The 13,882-nt window shown below is 40.5% G+C and overlaps 1 protein-coding gene across 1 annotated transcript in view; it reads left to right on the forward strand.

Annotated features, from left to right (window-relative positions):
• Positions 1 to 13,882, forward strand: part of Fbxl17 (F-box and leucine rich repeat protein 17) — a 456,093-nt gene that overhangs the window by 423,874 nt on the left and 18,337 nt on the right. The window contains exon 8 of the mRNA XM_055628378.1: positions 11,065 to 11,207. Coding sequence (XP_055484353.1) covers positions 11,065 to 11,207 — 143 coding nt within the window. The remainder of the gene's footprint in view (positions 1 to 11,064; positions 11,208 to 13,882) is intronic.

The following is a 13,882-nucleotide window of genomic DNA, read 5'->3' on the forward strand; positions in this document are numbered from 1 at the left end:
ATCCAATTTACTCTATTTGCTTGGTATTAACAACTGTTAATGTTCTGTCCAAATTCCTTTCCTTCCTTGTTGAAGAGAACGATATTGCCACAGCCGGTCCATACGAATGGATAGTTAATTACTTGGCACTGAGGGCTATGTGATTCATCACTGCAGTGTGGAAGTACATGTTGCCATTTGTCAGCTTTTTCCAAACTACATAGCGTTATATAGTTTATGTCCCAATCAGTGGTGGCAAAGTAACAAAAAGGAAATAAATGCTACCTAGGTGTCAAGAGACTCATTAAACAGATCAGTCTGTAGTCTCTTGCCAGTGATTTCTAAACCTGGCTGTGTAGCACAATCATTTGATGGTACAGAAATGCATTTAAAAGGCACAGCATCTGGGTCAGGGAATGCATCAAGATTTTGCAGAAACTGGAGTTTATTGAATTTTGGAATGTACCCTACAAAAGTAATCCTGAAGTATCTTGCCCTTAAACATGATAGATATAACTTATTATTGATACTCACTTAACCACTTCTTACCTGTTGCTAACTATGTGTATTCTCTTCCACCTCTCATTCTTTTATTTACCCCTTGTGTTTTAAGCTTACAATTTGGTCCCTCTAATGGAATGCATAGGCTTTACCTCTGGATTTAGAGTTACTGACAGGTAGACACTAGAATGTAAACTGCCAGGGAATGGGAATGTTCCAGGAAAGAAAGAAAGAAAGAAAGAAAGAAAGAAAGAAAGAAAGAAAGAAAGAAAGAAAGAAAGAAAGAAAGAAAGAAAGAAAGAAAGAAAGAAAGAAAGGAAGGAAGGAAAGAAAGAAAGAAAGAAAGAAAGAAAGAAAGAGAGAAAGAAAGAGAGAAAGAGAGAAAGAAAGAAGACAGGAAATCAAAAACAGAGAATGCTGATAATTTAATGTTCTCTCTTTTCTTCCACTTCTCCACCACAAGATCTCAAGCTTTGAATTCCATGCTATTTTCTGTGATTTTGTAACAGCAGAGGCATAGTGATAAGGAAAAATTACCAAGATAGCCACCATTCCATGGGACCACGAGCCACAGGTGCTCTGGTTGCAGTGAGGGACCTGTAACTGAGCTGCGCTTCCATGCTTAGTTTTAGGTTCTTTGCAGCTGTGCTTTTGTTACCTGATTCCTCAGGCTTGGAGAGGTTGAGTATTGACAGCAGTAAGTGTGCTTGTCTGGTGCTCATAGACACAACAGAAAACCCACTGATGGGAATGCACAAGTCCTTGTTTTATGTTCTAGTAAAACTCGGTGAGCCGCTTGGCCACAACCCTTTAAGTGGTGCCTTTTACTTTATTTTTTAACTAAATGCCTAATGTTGACTATTCTAAGTGTTATCGTGTAATTTCCCCAAAGGTATCTGTAGTCACCATAGTCGCTGACATACTAAAGCTGCCCAGTCAGTATCTTCAAAGTAGAAGAGTGCATACGGCTCTGCAAGATGGTGAAGGCCTTCCTGGGTGTGTGATCACAATGCACAGTTTTAAACAAGCAAGTTATAGAACGCTAACACGTCTTAGGTTGGCAGTGATAGGCAGAGATGATCAGCGCTGCTCTATGCCTCACTCTGGAGTTTTTATGTAATGGAAGAAGCTATTGTATTCCCAGCAGCACAAAGATACTTAGACATACATGGACACACACATACACACAAAACAAAACAAGCAAAAAAAAAAAAAACAAAAACGTGGAAATCCATATAAGAAATTTCTTTTAAGCCTAAATGCTATGACTTTTAATTTATTTGTTTGTTTAGCAGCACTGTAGATTAATACAGGACCTTGTGCATGCTAAGCAAGCACCATGCATTGGGCTACACTGGCAACCCTTTGCTTTTACTTTAGACAGGATCTCACTAGGTTGGCCAAACTGGCTTCAAACTCACTATGTATCCCAGGCTGCCTCAAACTCATGACTTTCCTGCTCTTACTTCCAGAAGAGTTGAAATTAGAGGTATGTGCCACCACACCCACCTCTTTTGACATTCTTAAAGACTCCTTTTCTTCCCCCTTCATCCCCCATCAGCAAATATTACGGTTCAGCTGATGTCTGTTGGGAATTCAGCCCTTGCCCTCCACCCAGCCATGCAGCCCATCCATTCTCACTTCCTGCCTGGAAGATGACAGTGGCTTCCTCCTCAGTAGTTGCTCTGCTTCCCATCTTTATCCAGGTCCAGAATCCAGAGCAGCTTTTGATAAATTGGGTAAATTACACCACTGCTATGCCACAGATGTTCCTTCAGATTTCTGGTTTTTTATTTATTTTATTTTATTTATTTTATTTTATTTTATTTTCAGAGCCAAAGCCAATACTACTTGGTGACCTGTAAGATGGTTTTCTCCACTCTTGTCTTTTCATTACCTTGGTGATCTCATCACAGCTATTCTCTATCACTGTAGCACAGACCAGCCTTCTCCCCACCTCATATACTTAATTTCAGATCTTGCCTGTGTAGATACCTTTCTCTTAAATATCTGTAAGGCTTGCTTGATCCTCCTTCAGTCTTTGGTCATATATTGCTTTCCCTGTGAAGCCTTGAACACTCCCGCCCATAGCCTGCTTTATTTCACCCCAAACAGAATTATCACCTGACAAATGATATGTTACGTTTAACTTAATATAAGCTCTAATATGGCAGGGAATCGAGCCCTTTGTGCTCGTCCCCTAAAACAACACCTGGCATGTAGTAGGAACTTGGAATCTGTTGAGGCAGGAGAATGTGTTTGCTCTGCTTTCCCTTTGCCTCTGCTTCAGGAGATCTCTAGTGTTAGCTGGTTTGCCTGACTGTGTGTCTACACCAACTTCTGTGCCTCCTCATCTGACTTTCCTTACAAGAGTCACACAAATGTTTGTATCTCATGCTTGCTTAGAACTGATGCTCTGTCTTTATGGTTACTCTGGAAAATTCAGATCAACTAGACATTAAAGTTCTTTTCTATATTACTGAATTAATATATTCTGAACCAGAATTTACTTCTCATAACATGAAGTCTGATATAATATCAAGATTTTGAAAAGGATATCTAATTATTTAATATATTTATTTATGCAGGTTGGAATAAACAGAATTACTGAACCAGGGATTTTACAATCTCTGCTAGTGTTTGAATGTTAATGTGTTCTCCACCTCCTTCTTCTTCCTTTACTTCTTCTTCATTTTCAATTGTAATAAGAGGATTTTTCAGGGGAACTGAGAGATCCTTTCAAAGTTTGGTTACACCACACACAGCACCACTGAAACTCAGAGCAGGAAGGGCATCAGCAGGGCTCTAAATACACCCCTCATTTACTACACTTTGGAAGTCAGGTATATAGAAATAGTTTTTACATACCCTGCCAGATTTGAGTGTTTCTTTTCTGGAAAACGATGTATGCTTATGAGTTAAAGGGTGGCACTTATTCTTGCTCTCATGCATTATAAGCTTTTTTTTTTCCTCTTCTACTTCTTCTTTTAAGAAAACAAAATTCACTCGGACTCACTATTTTTACCGACATGTTTACCTAAAGGGAATGAGAGTAGGGGTAACCTGCCAGTAACGCTTGCATCTCCATCCCAGGATGTAAAGGGCAGGAGAACGTCCTGCCATGGAAGTCAGAGGCCATGGCAGGCTTGCTCCCTGAGTGAGCCAGGCTTGCACATCGCTGCTCCGAACTCTGTATACAGCTATGCAAAATTAATGGCCTGAGGTGCAGCATCTTTGAAATTGGAGACAATTCTGTTTTCAGATTCTAGTGTTAGCCACAATTGTTGGGCAACTGTTCTTATAATATGGATTTTGCACTCGTTTGCAAAGATCAAATGTTCTAACTAAATATATTCCACAGCTTTGGAATTTTCTCTACATCCCTTCTCACCTCCCTGCATTTACTTTCCTGCTTTAAGATTCATGTTTCTGAAAGCAGAAAAAGTGTATTGTACTAGAAATTCCTTCAAATTACAGTGAAAATTATTTCTTACATAGAACACTATTCTTTTAAGTTACATATCTACCTTCCCTTCTCTATTTATTTAGCCTAATTGATAACTATGTTTGTTACAGCATTCAAAAACAAAAATGTATGCTATCGTGACAAGATGTGCAGAATCATTCCTCCCAGGGAAATGGACATTAAAGCCCACTGCTTGGCCACTGAATGATATAGTCAGGCATAGTGTTGAGTAGCATCAACAGTGTGGTGAAAGAAGAACCTGTGTACTTTCCGGAGGGAACTGGAAGTCGCTTTGGCACCAAAGCACATTCAGCTAGAGACTCCATTCCTATTTATGTCTTTCACAAGCAAAATGAAAGCATAGGTCCACAGTAAAACACAGTAAATAAATCCACAGTATGCTGATGTTCTCAGCCACGCACAGCAGCCCCACAGTGGAAATCACCTGAATGCCTCTGGGAGTGTGGAATACCACACAGCACTGAGAAGGAAGCTATCATCTCACCAGTATTCACAACTGTGTGGCTGTACCTCACACACATAGCAGCCAAAAAGGCCAGAATATAGTCTCTTGTCTAATTCTGTCTGTATAAATTCTCAAAATGAAGTGGCCCATCCAGGACTAACAGTCAGCATGAAACTTCGCCCTGGTGGGGAAGTAAATGTGAAAAGTAGGGACATGGAGGATTCTGCCATGTTGTTTCTTGTCTACAGCCTTCTGCATTTATGGAAAAAATAGTTTGCTTTAATTATATCATATTAAATAGCTTGCTTTAATTATATTTTCAGAGGTTCAGTGTTCCTAAATGAAGGTATACTCCAAATTCAGTGCCCCAAAGTGGCCAAAATCTATTTAAAGCCTTTGAGACGGGTATTTTAATAAGTAATTGTAAGATGCAGAACTCATACTACATGCTGTGCTCGAAAGTAAATGCAAGGACATAAACTCACACACACACACACACACACACACACACACACACGGAGAATCGGGGACCTTGTCATAGAGTGCCATCAGTGTCTGCTAAAGTACATGTAATAAGACTACAGTGTCACAGTAGACACAGCAGAAGGAGCCTGGGAACTGCTGACACAGAAGCAAGGAGCTTCTGTGTGAGAGGCCACATTGTTGTAATATGTCGGAACATGGGCGCTATTTATATCTGCCAAAGTGAGTGCTTTGTTTGTAGTTGTCTGACTTTGCCGAAGTTGTAGGTCAGTCCACCCAGTGGATCTCACTCAGACTTCAGCTGCATACCAGGATCCAAGGAGCTGTTACAACCTCTAAGTCAGACCCTCCAGGGGTGGCACCTGGGCATCTGTGCTTTGAGCAGGAGCCTGTGATTCTCCTGAGCAGCCAGGGTGAACGGTAATCCCCGTGGGGGGGGTCTTCTCAGGGACCAGCAACACAACAACTGTCTCTGAAAGTGTCATTTCTTTGTTTTTGTAGCCTCTGTGACTTCTACAGAGACAAGCGCTTTTTCATATTTATCTCTTTGTAAGTGTGCCAAGAAATGTCTTTACAAATGGCTTTTATCCAAGTATTACATGAAAGAAGTTAATCCTACTGCTAAATTTTAACCCTTAGCCTTTCAAGCACTAGGGCGTTTCTGATTTTATTACAAGCACCCAGCTCCACGGCAGGAGATGGAGCTGGGAAGCATGCGGCAGCATCTGCAGGGCCCTTGTTAATGTGCTTGTATGACTCACCGTCCTCCCCTGAGGAAAGATGTATTTTTAGTCCTAACATTTATATATCAGATCTTTCACTGTGGAAATAAGACCGGTTTCACTTAGAAAATTTTACTTTTTAGCTTAGTTCCTTCCTTTGCAGTCCTGTGTTCATTTGTCCATATTTTAAGTTATCATTTTGAAACAAATATTAATTTTACAAAAAAATAATAGACGTCACATACAGTATCCACCCAGATATCTATAATGTTGACAACAGATATAGCTGTAATAAAATTAGCAAAACTGAACAACTAATATTGAAACAATATTAACTAAACTGTACATTGTCTGAAATCTTACCAGGATATTTAATGGTTTACTTATCCTTATTTTATGTGCATTGGTGTTTTACCTGCATATAGGTCTGCATGAAGGTATCACATCCCCTGGAGCTAGAATTACAGTTATGATCAGGGCACACAACTCTGTGTGTGTTGTTTATAGTTAACTTTGATCATCGGTCAAGGCCGTGTCTTCTGGATCTGCCTACCGCAAAGCGAGTTTTTTCCTTTGTAAATGAGGATGCCTTTGTCACTGCTCCAGTGTTTTGTTCCCTTTTCAGGGTAACTAACTGTGTATCTCTTGGTGTGTTCTGCCTATGGTTGTTGCTATATTCTTTGCCTAATAGTGCTTCTTTATTTCTCTCATTCAATCTGTAATATTTAAATTCAATTCTTCTGTAGGGATGGGCTGTTTGTCCATGCCTGTTTATTTATTTGTCTGTATCTGTGTGGATTTATGGGTATATTTTGTATGGGTCGGTAGTCAATACTCTTGTGTTTATTTCTGTGGCCAACTTGTTCCAGCATCAGCCATTGTCACTCTTCCTCATTATAGCCTTTATTCTTTTTGATGTACTTTTATTCTTTTTGAAACTTCTTTTTTTTTTAATGACAATATAGGATGTTCTACCCTTGCTTTTCTCTAATCCCTTTCTACAAGAAATCACTTCTCTAGGAAGCTCTGGTCCCTTTTATTGATAGATGATATTTAGACACTGTGATCGTAATTGCTCCTAATCCCTCTCAGCAGGAAGTGCCAAGGATAAGTGCATGTTTGCTAAACCAGGCATACTCTTCCACCATGTTCATTATCTATTCTAGAAACGTGTATTCATTCTGCTAAGTTAGATTCCAGTTCAATACAAGGAGGTTCCTTGGAGAAGTCTCCCAACTGGCCTTATTTGTAACTCCTTTCTTTAACAGTGAAAAGACTGCCTGTCATAATTTACAATCCAAGATCACACAAAAAGTAGTTACTGAATTGTTAGCTCTTAGTCTTAATATCCAGTCAAAATGCCATTTCCAAAGCAAAGTATTTAACTCTCATCCCATTTATCGTAGCGGTGTAATTCACTTGGGTTTTGCTGTTCATTTGCAGTAGAATCAGATTCACTTGTGATTATAGTCCTCTTTGAGTTTTCCATATTATTTTAATTTTGGAAGTGATGTAAAGCACCATGATAGTTCAAAAAATCAGTGCTACAAAAAGAGATATTCTAAGCAGTGGCCTTTCTGCCTCAGAGCCCTGCCCTGCATCCCAAATTTCCTACCAGCCCTTATCGCATTTGCACAGATAAGCAGATTCATGTGTGTGATTTCCTTTTCTAGTATATGAAAGATGGTAGCACACATACACATTGTTGTATACTTCTTTTTTCACTTAAATGTCAGGAAACCAGTAAGCATTAGCTCCCTGTTTACTTTTTTCCCTCCTTCATTATTACTTACTGTGGGAACAGCACAGTTTATTCCCTCACTTTCCTACATATGAGCATTTAGGCTGCTTCCTGTTTTTCAATGCTTCAGTAAATAAACTCATCCATAGTTTTATAATATTAGAACTGTATTTTCAGAGTAGAACACTAGAAGTCGAATTTTTTGGTCAAAAGTGCATCTGTCTTGCAGTCATTCTTTCTGCTGTCTATACGCCTCTGGTAGTGGCTATCAGTAGGTTCATGTTTAGTCTTGATCAGCATAAAATTACTGAATGACTCTTATTAATGTGTATGGGTTTTTGTTTTGTTTTGTCTTTTAGGATATAACTTTCTTTAGTTGCATTTAGCACATAAAAAAGTGTATTGAAATTGCCTTGGAATTGGGAGTTAGTATTTCCTGTTTTCCCATGCTCAGTATGTCAGCCGCCTCTGATGTAGGCAGCAACCACATATTTACATTAAAAGGCTCTGAGCACAGGTGCAGTTTACAGATCGTGATCTCCAGTTGAGAGTGGGCAGGTCAAGGCCTGCAGCAGTGACGCAGCGCCTGAGCGCCTGAACACAGGGTGCTCTCGTTCTCCCAGGGCCTTTCCTTTGTCTAACCTCTTGAAGTTGTTTTGTATTGTGAAACTGAGATAGAGGCGCATCCACACCAGGCAGGTACATTACCACTGAGCCACGTCCTCAACCTTTTCAGTTTTGATATAAACTCTCCTGAAGTTGTCCAGGGTAGCCTTGAACCACCCCTGTAGCCAGGCTACTTTGAGCTTATGACCCTCCTGTCTTAGCCTCTCAAGTAGCTTGTATTTCAGACCTGCACCACCAGCCTCTGGCCAGGCCTTTTTATTTTGTCTCAACTGCTCACTAGAATGGTTTGCAGAAACACCAAACCAACTATGACATTTATGTAACAAAAAGTCGCTTACATGCATTATCTCATTTGAACCTGTGAAGGAGGTGAGACGTGCAGTCAATATCCCTATTATCTAGATGAAGAAGCTGTGTCTCATGTAAGTTAAGTATCACCCTGAGGTCAGGCATCTACTAAATAGCGTGGCTAGAGCTGAACCTGAAGTTATATTATAGTTTTCACAGCCAGCTCATGAAGAACAATGAAGTTGCCAGAGGCACTATATATTTCAAAAGATATATATAAATCAGATTTTTCCATTAAGCCAATGGTATTAACACAGACTAAATACTTGGCCATCCATAAGCTGTAATATTTAGGTCTTTAATAGTGGTGAAGAGAGCAGGCACAGTCTCCATCCTGCCCACAGGAAGGTGATCACAGCCCGCGCTGAGGTTGTACCTCTATGTTAGAGCCAGCCCTTCCTTGTGAACTACTTAACATGAGTTCTTTTTCCCCTAAAATACTTATTGTTCTGCAAGGCTACTGGGGTACTAAAGAAAATTTCATTAGGAATATCTTCGGGCCAGCTCGGACCCCAACCACACATGCATGTGTAGGCATCATTATTTCCTATAGGTGTCAATCTAATTCTTGTAGAATACGTGTCACAGTTTAGGTTTACTTGCATTGTTTTTTGTTTTAAGTGTGTCTTCGAGACTGTAGTTTCATGGTGCCAAGGTCTCTGCTCTGTATGCTGTGTCGGCCTCAGCATCAGTCATTCTTCATGGAATGTTTCTGCAGTAACTCATGGCACGCCTTTGGGTTTATGTACAGCTCAGCCACATGGACTGTCCTGTGCACGCTGCCCCTTTTCATCTCCACCTTTTCATATGCTGTTCCTCCTCCAACAAACCTGCCGGTGAGCCCATTTCTCCAGAGAGCTCTTGGCTCCAGAAAGTTCAAGACTTGGCTTAGTTCTTCTGTGAAGGCCTCTTTGTCACCCTCCCACAGAGCTGGGTGGGGCCAGTGGTCTCTTGCATGTTTATAGCATGTGTAAGAAACTCCTCCATACCAGGCATGTGCCAGGTACTAGGCATTCTGCAGTGCATAGCAGCCATTACCCTAACATGAGAGGTGTGCCCTTCAAGAAGTAAATGCTCTCTGTGCCCAGGTAATATAAGTGGCTGGGTGATAAACTCGGAGCACTTGACCTTTGCATTGAGACCTGCGAAACGAGAAGAGAGCAGGAATAAAATAAGATGGAGAATGAACAGTTGTGTAACTGCTCACTGTTCTTTCCCACTCTGCCACACCCTCACCTCCACTCTGCCAGCCCTGAGCTCGACCGATGCCAACAGAGAGAACGCCAGAACGACACCAGTGGGATTACCCTGGGGTCTTGTTTCTACCTCTCCTACTGCCACATGTTTGCAGTCAGCTTGACTGTGTTAATGGTACTGGTGGTAAGAGGAACTTGAGGAAGTTCTCTGTGGCATTCTTAATTGAAAATACAGGGATCGTGATTGTTGTTTTGCAAACATCGAATATCTGGCTTCCTGTGAATACTTGGTTAAGAGAAACCATAGGTATGGGATAATAGTTTTTTAAAAATCGCTGAGGTGGTTATCAGAGGTTTTTGCCAAGTGATACTTCCTGAGTTGTATTTATTTACATGAGAGATTTATTCTGCCTTTCTAAATGTAGTCTGCACAAAAAGAAAAAAAAAAAGCCACATACACCATTTTGAAGTATGTTATATTGCATGCAAATTTCAAGGTTCCAGAAATCAAACCATGTCATCAGAATAGGGAAATAACTAGCAAACAATTGCTCTGTTCTTTCTAATGTCTGTGGCATTGCTGTCAAGGTTTTCATTCACAGATCAGTGCATCATGACATTATTCCGACTGCAGGTATTAAAATCTATTTCCTGTGCTTCATAAATGCTAGAGCCGTGCTCACCCAGCACACCACTGGAAGTCCTTAGAGAACAGCCCTGTTTGCCAATGAGTGGCTCCGGCAGGGTGATAGGCTTTGGGGCTTTACAGGGGTAACTAAAGTATACCTGAGACTATGACATAAGCATCTACATTTTAGCGGTGGCATGGCGACAAAGAATCAAGGACACCAGAGATAATGTCGTGGTTTACAGACGGCAGGCTCTTTTTCTATATTAGTAAGGAAGGTTTCTGCTATGGCAAGGAAATTCACTATAACAAATACATCCCCTTTACTCCACTCTGGTGCGGCACCGATTAAATTCAACTATATGTATAATGTACTCTTAATTCCCAACAGCCCCCAAGAAGAACTGATGTGAAAATTATTATATGCTCTTACATTTTACAGGGCATGAACCAGATGGAAAAATTACACTTACTTATACAGAAATTTGCATGCAATATAACATACTTCAAAATGGTGTATGTGGCTTTTTTTTTTTCTTTTAAGAATTACCTTGAATAAAGTTTAGATAGCACTCGGGCTTTTACAGTGCTCCATCTATAATTCACTTGTATGTGTTCCTCCTGCACATATGAATGCCTGAAAGTATAGGTAACCTTGAAGCCAGTAAATTGATAAAAGATTATGTCCAATGAAAGGGAAATTACAGAATGATTATTCACTGCGCAAAAGGGTTTGTCATAGTGCAAGCTTTCTGAAAGCATCTCAAATTTAATTTAGTTTATAAAACATTCACTTAAACACAACATTTCAGGAACAAGTGTCGTGAAGACATGAGCTCAGTAGTCATAATCAGCTAGAGGTCCCTTACACTGCTAATGCCAGCTTTCTCTCTGTCCCTCCTGGCAGCACTGATAGCCATTGGGCGATACAGCGTGACAATAGAGACCGTGGATGTTGGATGGTGTAAAGAAATCACTGATCAAGGAGCCACCCTGATCGCACAGAGCAGCAAATCCCTGAGATACTTGGGCCTGATGAGATGTGATAAAGTAAGATGGACTTGTTTGTTTCCTGCATTTAGTTGCTATGGCAAAATGCTTAATACCACATTCTCTTCCTGCATACCCGTGCACACGGTCAGCCATGCAGTTTTTGCCCTGGTTTGCTAAAGTAATCTGGAGCTATTTTTGTATTTCTGATTAACAATAGATGTTTGTACTTAAAAAAGAATGAAAAGGCAATCACAAGGTATCATGGTAGAATTTATCTTCCTGTTCCTAAGTGTGCGGAGCAGAGTTTAAAAGGCTGTATCCCAGTAGCTATTTGTGGGGTCTAACAAGAGAATGCTATATTTTAAAATTCCTGCAACAGTAAACTGTCCGTTTGGCTTTTCACAAATGTTCATTTCATTTCTCCACACTTATCTGTTCTGGCCATTGGAGGCAAGAGGAACCAGTTTGTGTCTCCCTGCACATCAGACTGTCTCTCCTATTACATGTGAAACAGTCCCAGAGGCCCAGCAAAAGTTCCGTAGAGCAGCTGGCAGGAATTGAGCATGAATTTGGGAATGGTACTGCACTCAGTGTGGAACATTTGAGGACCGAGAAGGAAAATGGAGAACATCTGTACAGACCACTGAGCCCTGGGTAGATGTTTTTTTCCTTTGCCACTTCTGCAGTTTCCCTATAACAAATCAGAGAATTAGTTCTTCATTTGCATTGCAAGAGTGAGAAAATGGAAGCTGAGAAATTTCAGACGCCTGCAGAAGGCTACTCCCCCAAAGTCTTTGAAGTCTGATTCCAACATTTTTGCACAATGCCAGAGGCAGCCTTTAGCCAGGAGGCTTCTTGCTTTGAAAAGGTGTACCCGGAGATGATCTCTAAGTGCTGCCTTCTTATTCCAGCAGACAAGGCTGTGCTACTTCTGCAAAGATGATTAGGGACAAATCTATCACAAGAATTGATACAAGACAAACATGTTGCTCAAAGGGCATACATTTCCTAAATGTAGGCATATCTGCGGCAAAAATAACAGTGACCCAAATTCTTTGTGTGCTTTGTCATTTTTTTGACAATAGATCTAATTGTTGTTTACAGCATTTTAAAATCTCAACTGTTCTAGACCTTTGCTAGTTACATTCTAGAGACTGCATTGTATCTTCTCAGCCCAGCACAAAAAGCTACTTGCTTTGTATCTTAGCAACAGCACTGAGACCCAGGGGAGCATGTCCCCCTCAGCACTCATGGCTGGCCAAGAGAGCACTCTTGCTAACCTTGTCACTGTAAGTTACAGGGTCTGTAATAGGCAGAGGACTCTAGAAACGCCAAGCAGTAGCAGGCAAGCTCCTTGGTGCCCACCAGAAAGCCAGGCTGCATATGTGCTGTCTCTGCCAAGGGCTCCAAAGGGACCGTATTTGGAATCACTATCCCTCGCACACCCTCTTTTATACTTTTTAGGTTGGAGATCAGCATCACCTTCTGATACAAATTACAACCATTTGTGTTCTTGTCTGTAAGTTTAGAAGACTATTCCACACACAGTTGCTGACCAGCATTTTGCTGATTTCAAGTTAAAAGATTCTGGACTTTATAAAAAGCAAAGATAACTGTAAAACAAGATAGAGAGCTGTTCTAATGAGTGGTCCCTCTAGGGGTTTTGGCCTAGCCTGTTCCATATTCAGTTTCTGAATCCTTTCTCAAGCCAGAGATCAGCTCTGAGAGTTTCTTGCCTCTGCCACAGTGCCGTCTGGCCATAGCCTGCTGCAGTTCAGCTCAGCCCAAGGAGCTCAGCCTTGCTGTCTGGCTTCCCAAGACTCAATTCAGCTCAGAGCCAAACATGGGGGGTGGGGTTCCATGAGAACAGAAGACATTTCCAAGCCACACACAAAGTGCAAGCAAAGCCTTGAACAGAAAGTTGGATAGAAAATCCAAACTAAAATAGCTGTTCAGATTTCAGATTTTTTCCCCCAGATTTTTGTTTTATGCCATCCATCTTTAAATTCTAATCCAGACCTGAAGAAAGATTTGCATAGAGAAGAAAAGAAGCTTGAAATAAGGAGCATGTCCTCTGGGCCAGAGTTTGGGTTCAAATCTGGGCTTACACACTTAATAGTTGCATAATTCTGAGCAAAGCTTCCTGCCACATTTGTGAAATGAGGATTTTCATAGTAACTATCTTGTAGAATTGTGAGTATTTAAATGAATTAATGTATATAAAGTGCTTAGGATAATGTCAATCATATATAAAATACCCAGAATTGTTATTTTTTTCAGTGTAATGTGTACTATACTGTGGGATGTGAATTTCCAAATGCAACACACACACTTACACACAGACACACACACATACACACACACACATTTGGGAAACAAATTGAAAGAGGAAAAAAGAAGATTCAGGCTATAGAAGATACTTTTGTAGGTTGGATTTTTGTTTTTTGTGGGTTTTATTTTTGTCATTCAAACTTAAATGTTCCATAGAAAGATATCAATAATCACACGTTTGCACACTTTACTAATAAAAGCAAATGTCTCCATGGAACACAGTGGATTTGGATAAAGTTAACAACTGGTCTGCTCAGGTACGGAGATGAGGAAAGTATAAATTTAAGACTCTGACATGGGGAGGGAAAGAGACACTAACAAGAAGAAATAAAGGCAATTAGGAGATAAGTCATAGGACCACAGGACCGAGGCATGGAGAATTGCTGCTGCACATCCCACAC

Source organism: Psammomys obesus, unplaced genomic scaffold (genome assembly GCF_907164565.1).
Source record: "Psammomys obesus unplaced genomic scaffold, mPsaObe1.curated_primary_1811, whole genome shotgun sequence".
In the NCBI taxonomy this organism is placed as follows: Eukaryota; Metazoa; Chordata; class Mammalia; order Rodentia; family Muridae; genus Psammomys; species Psammomys obesus.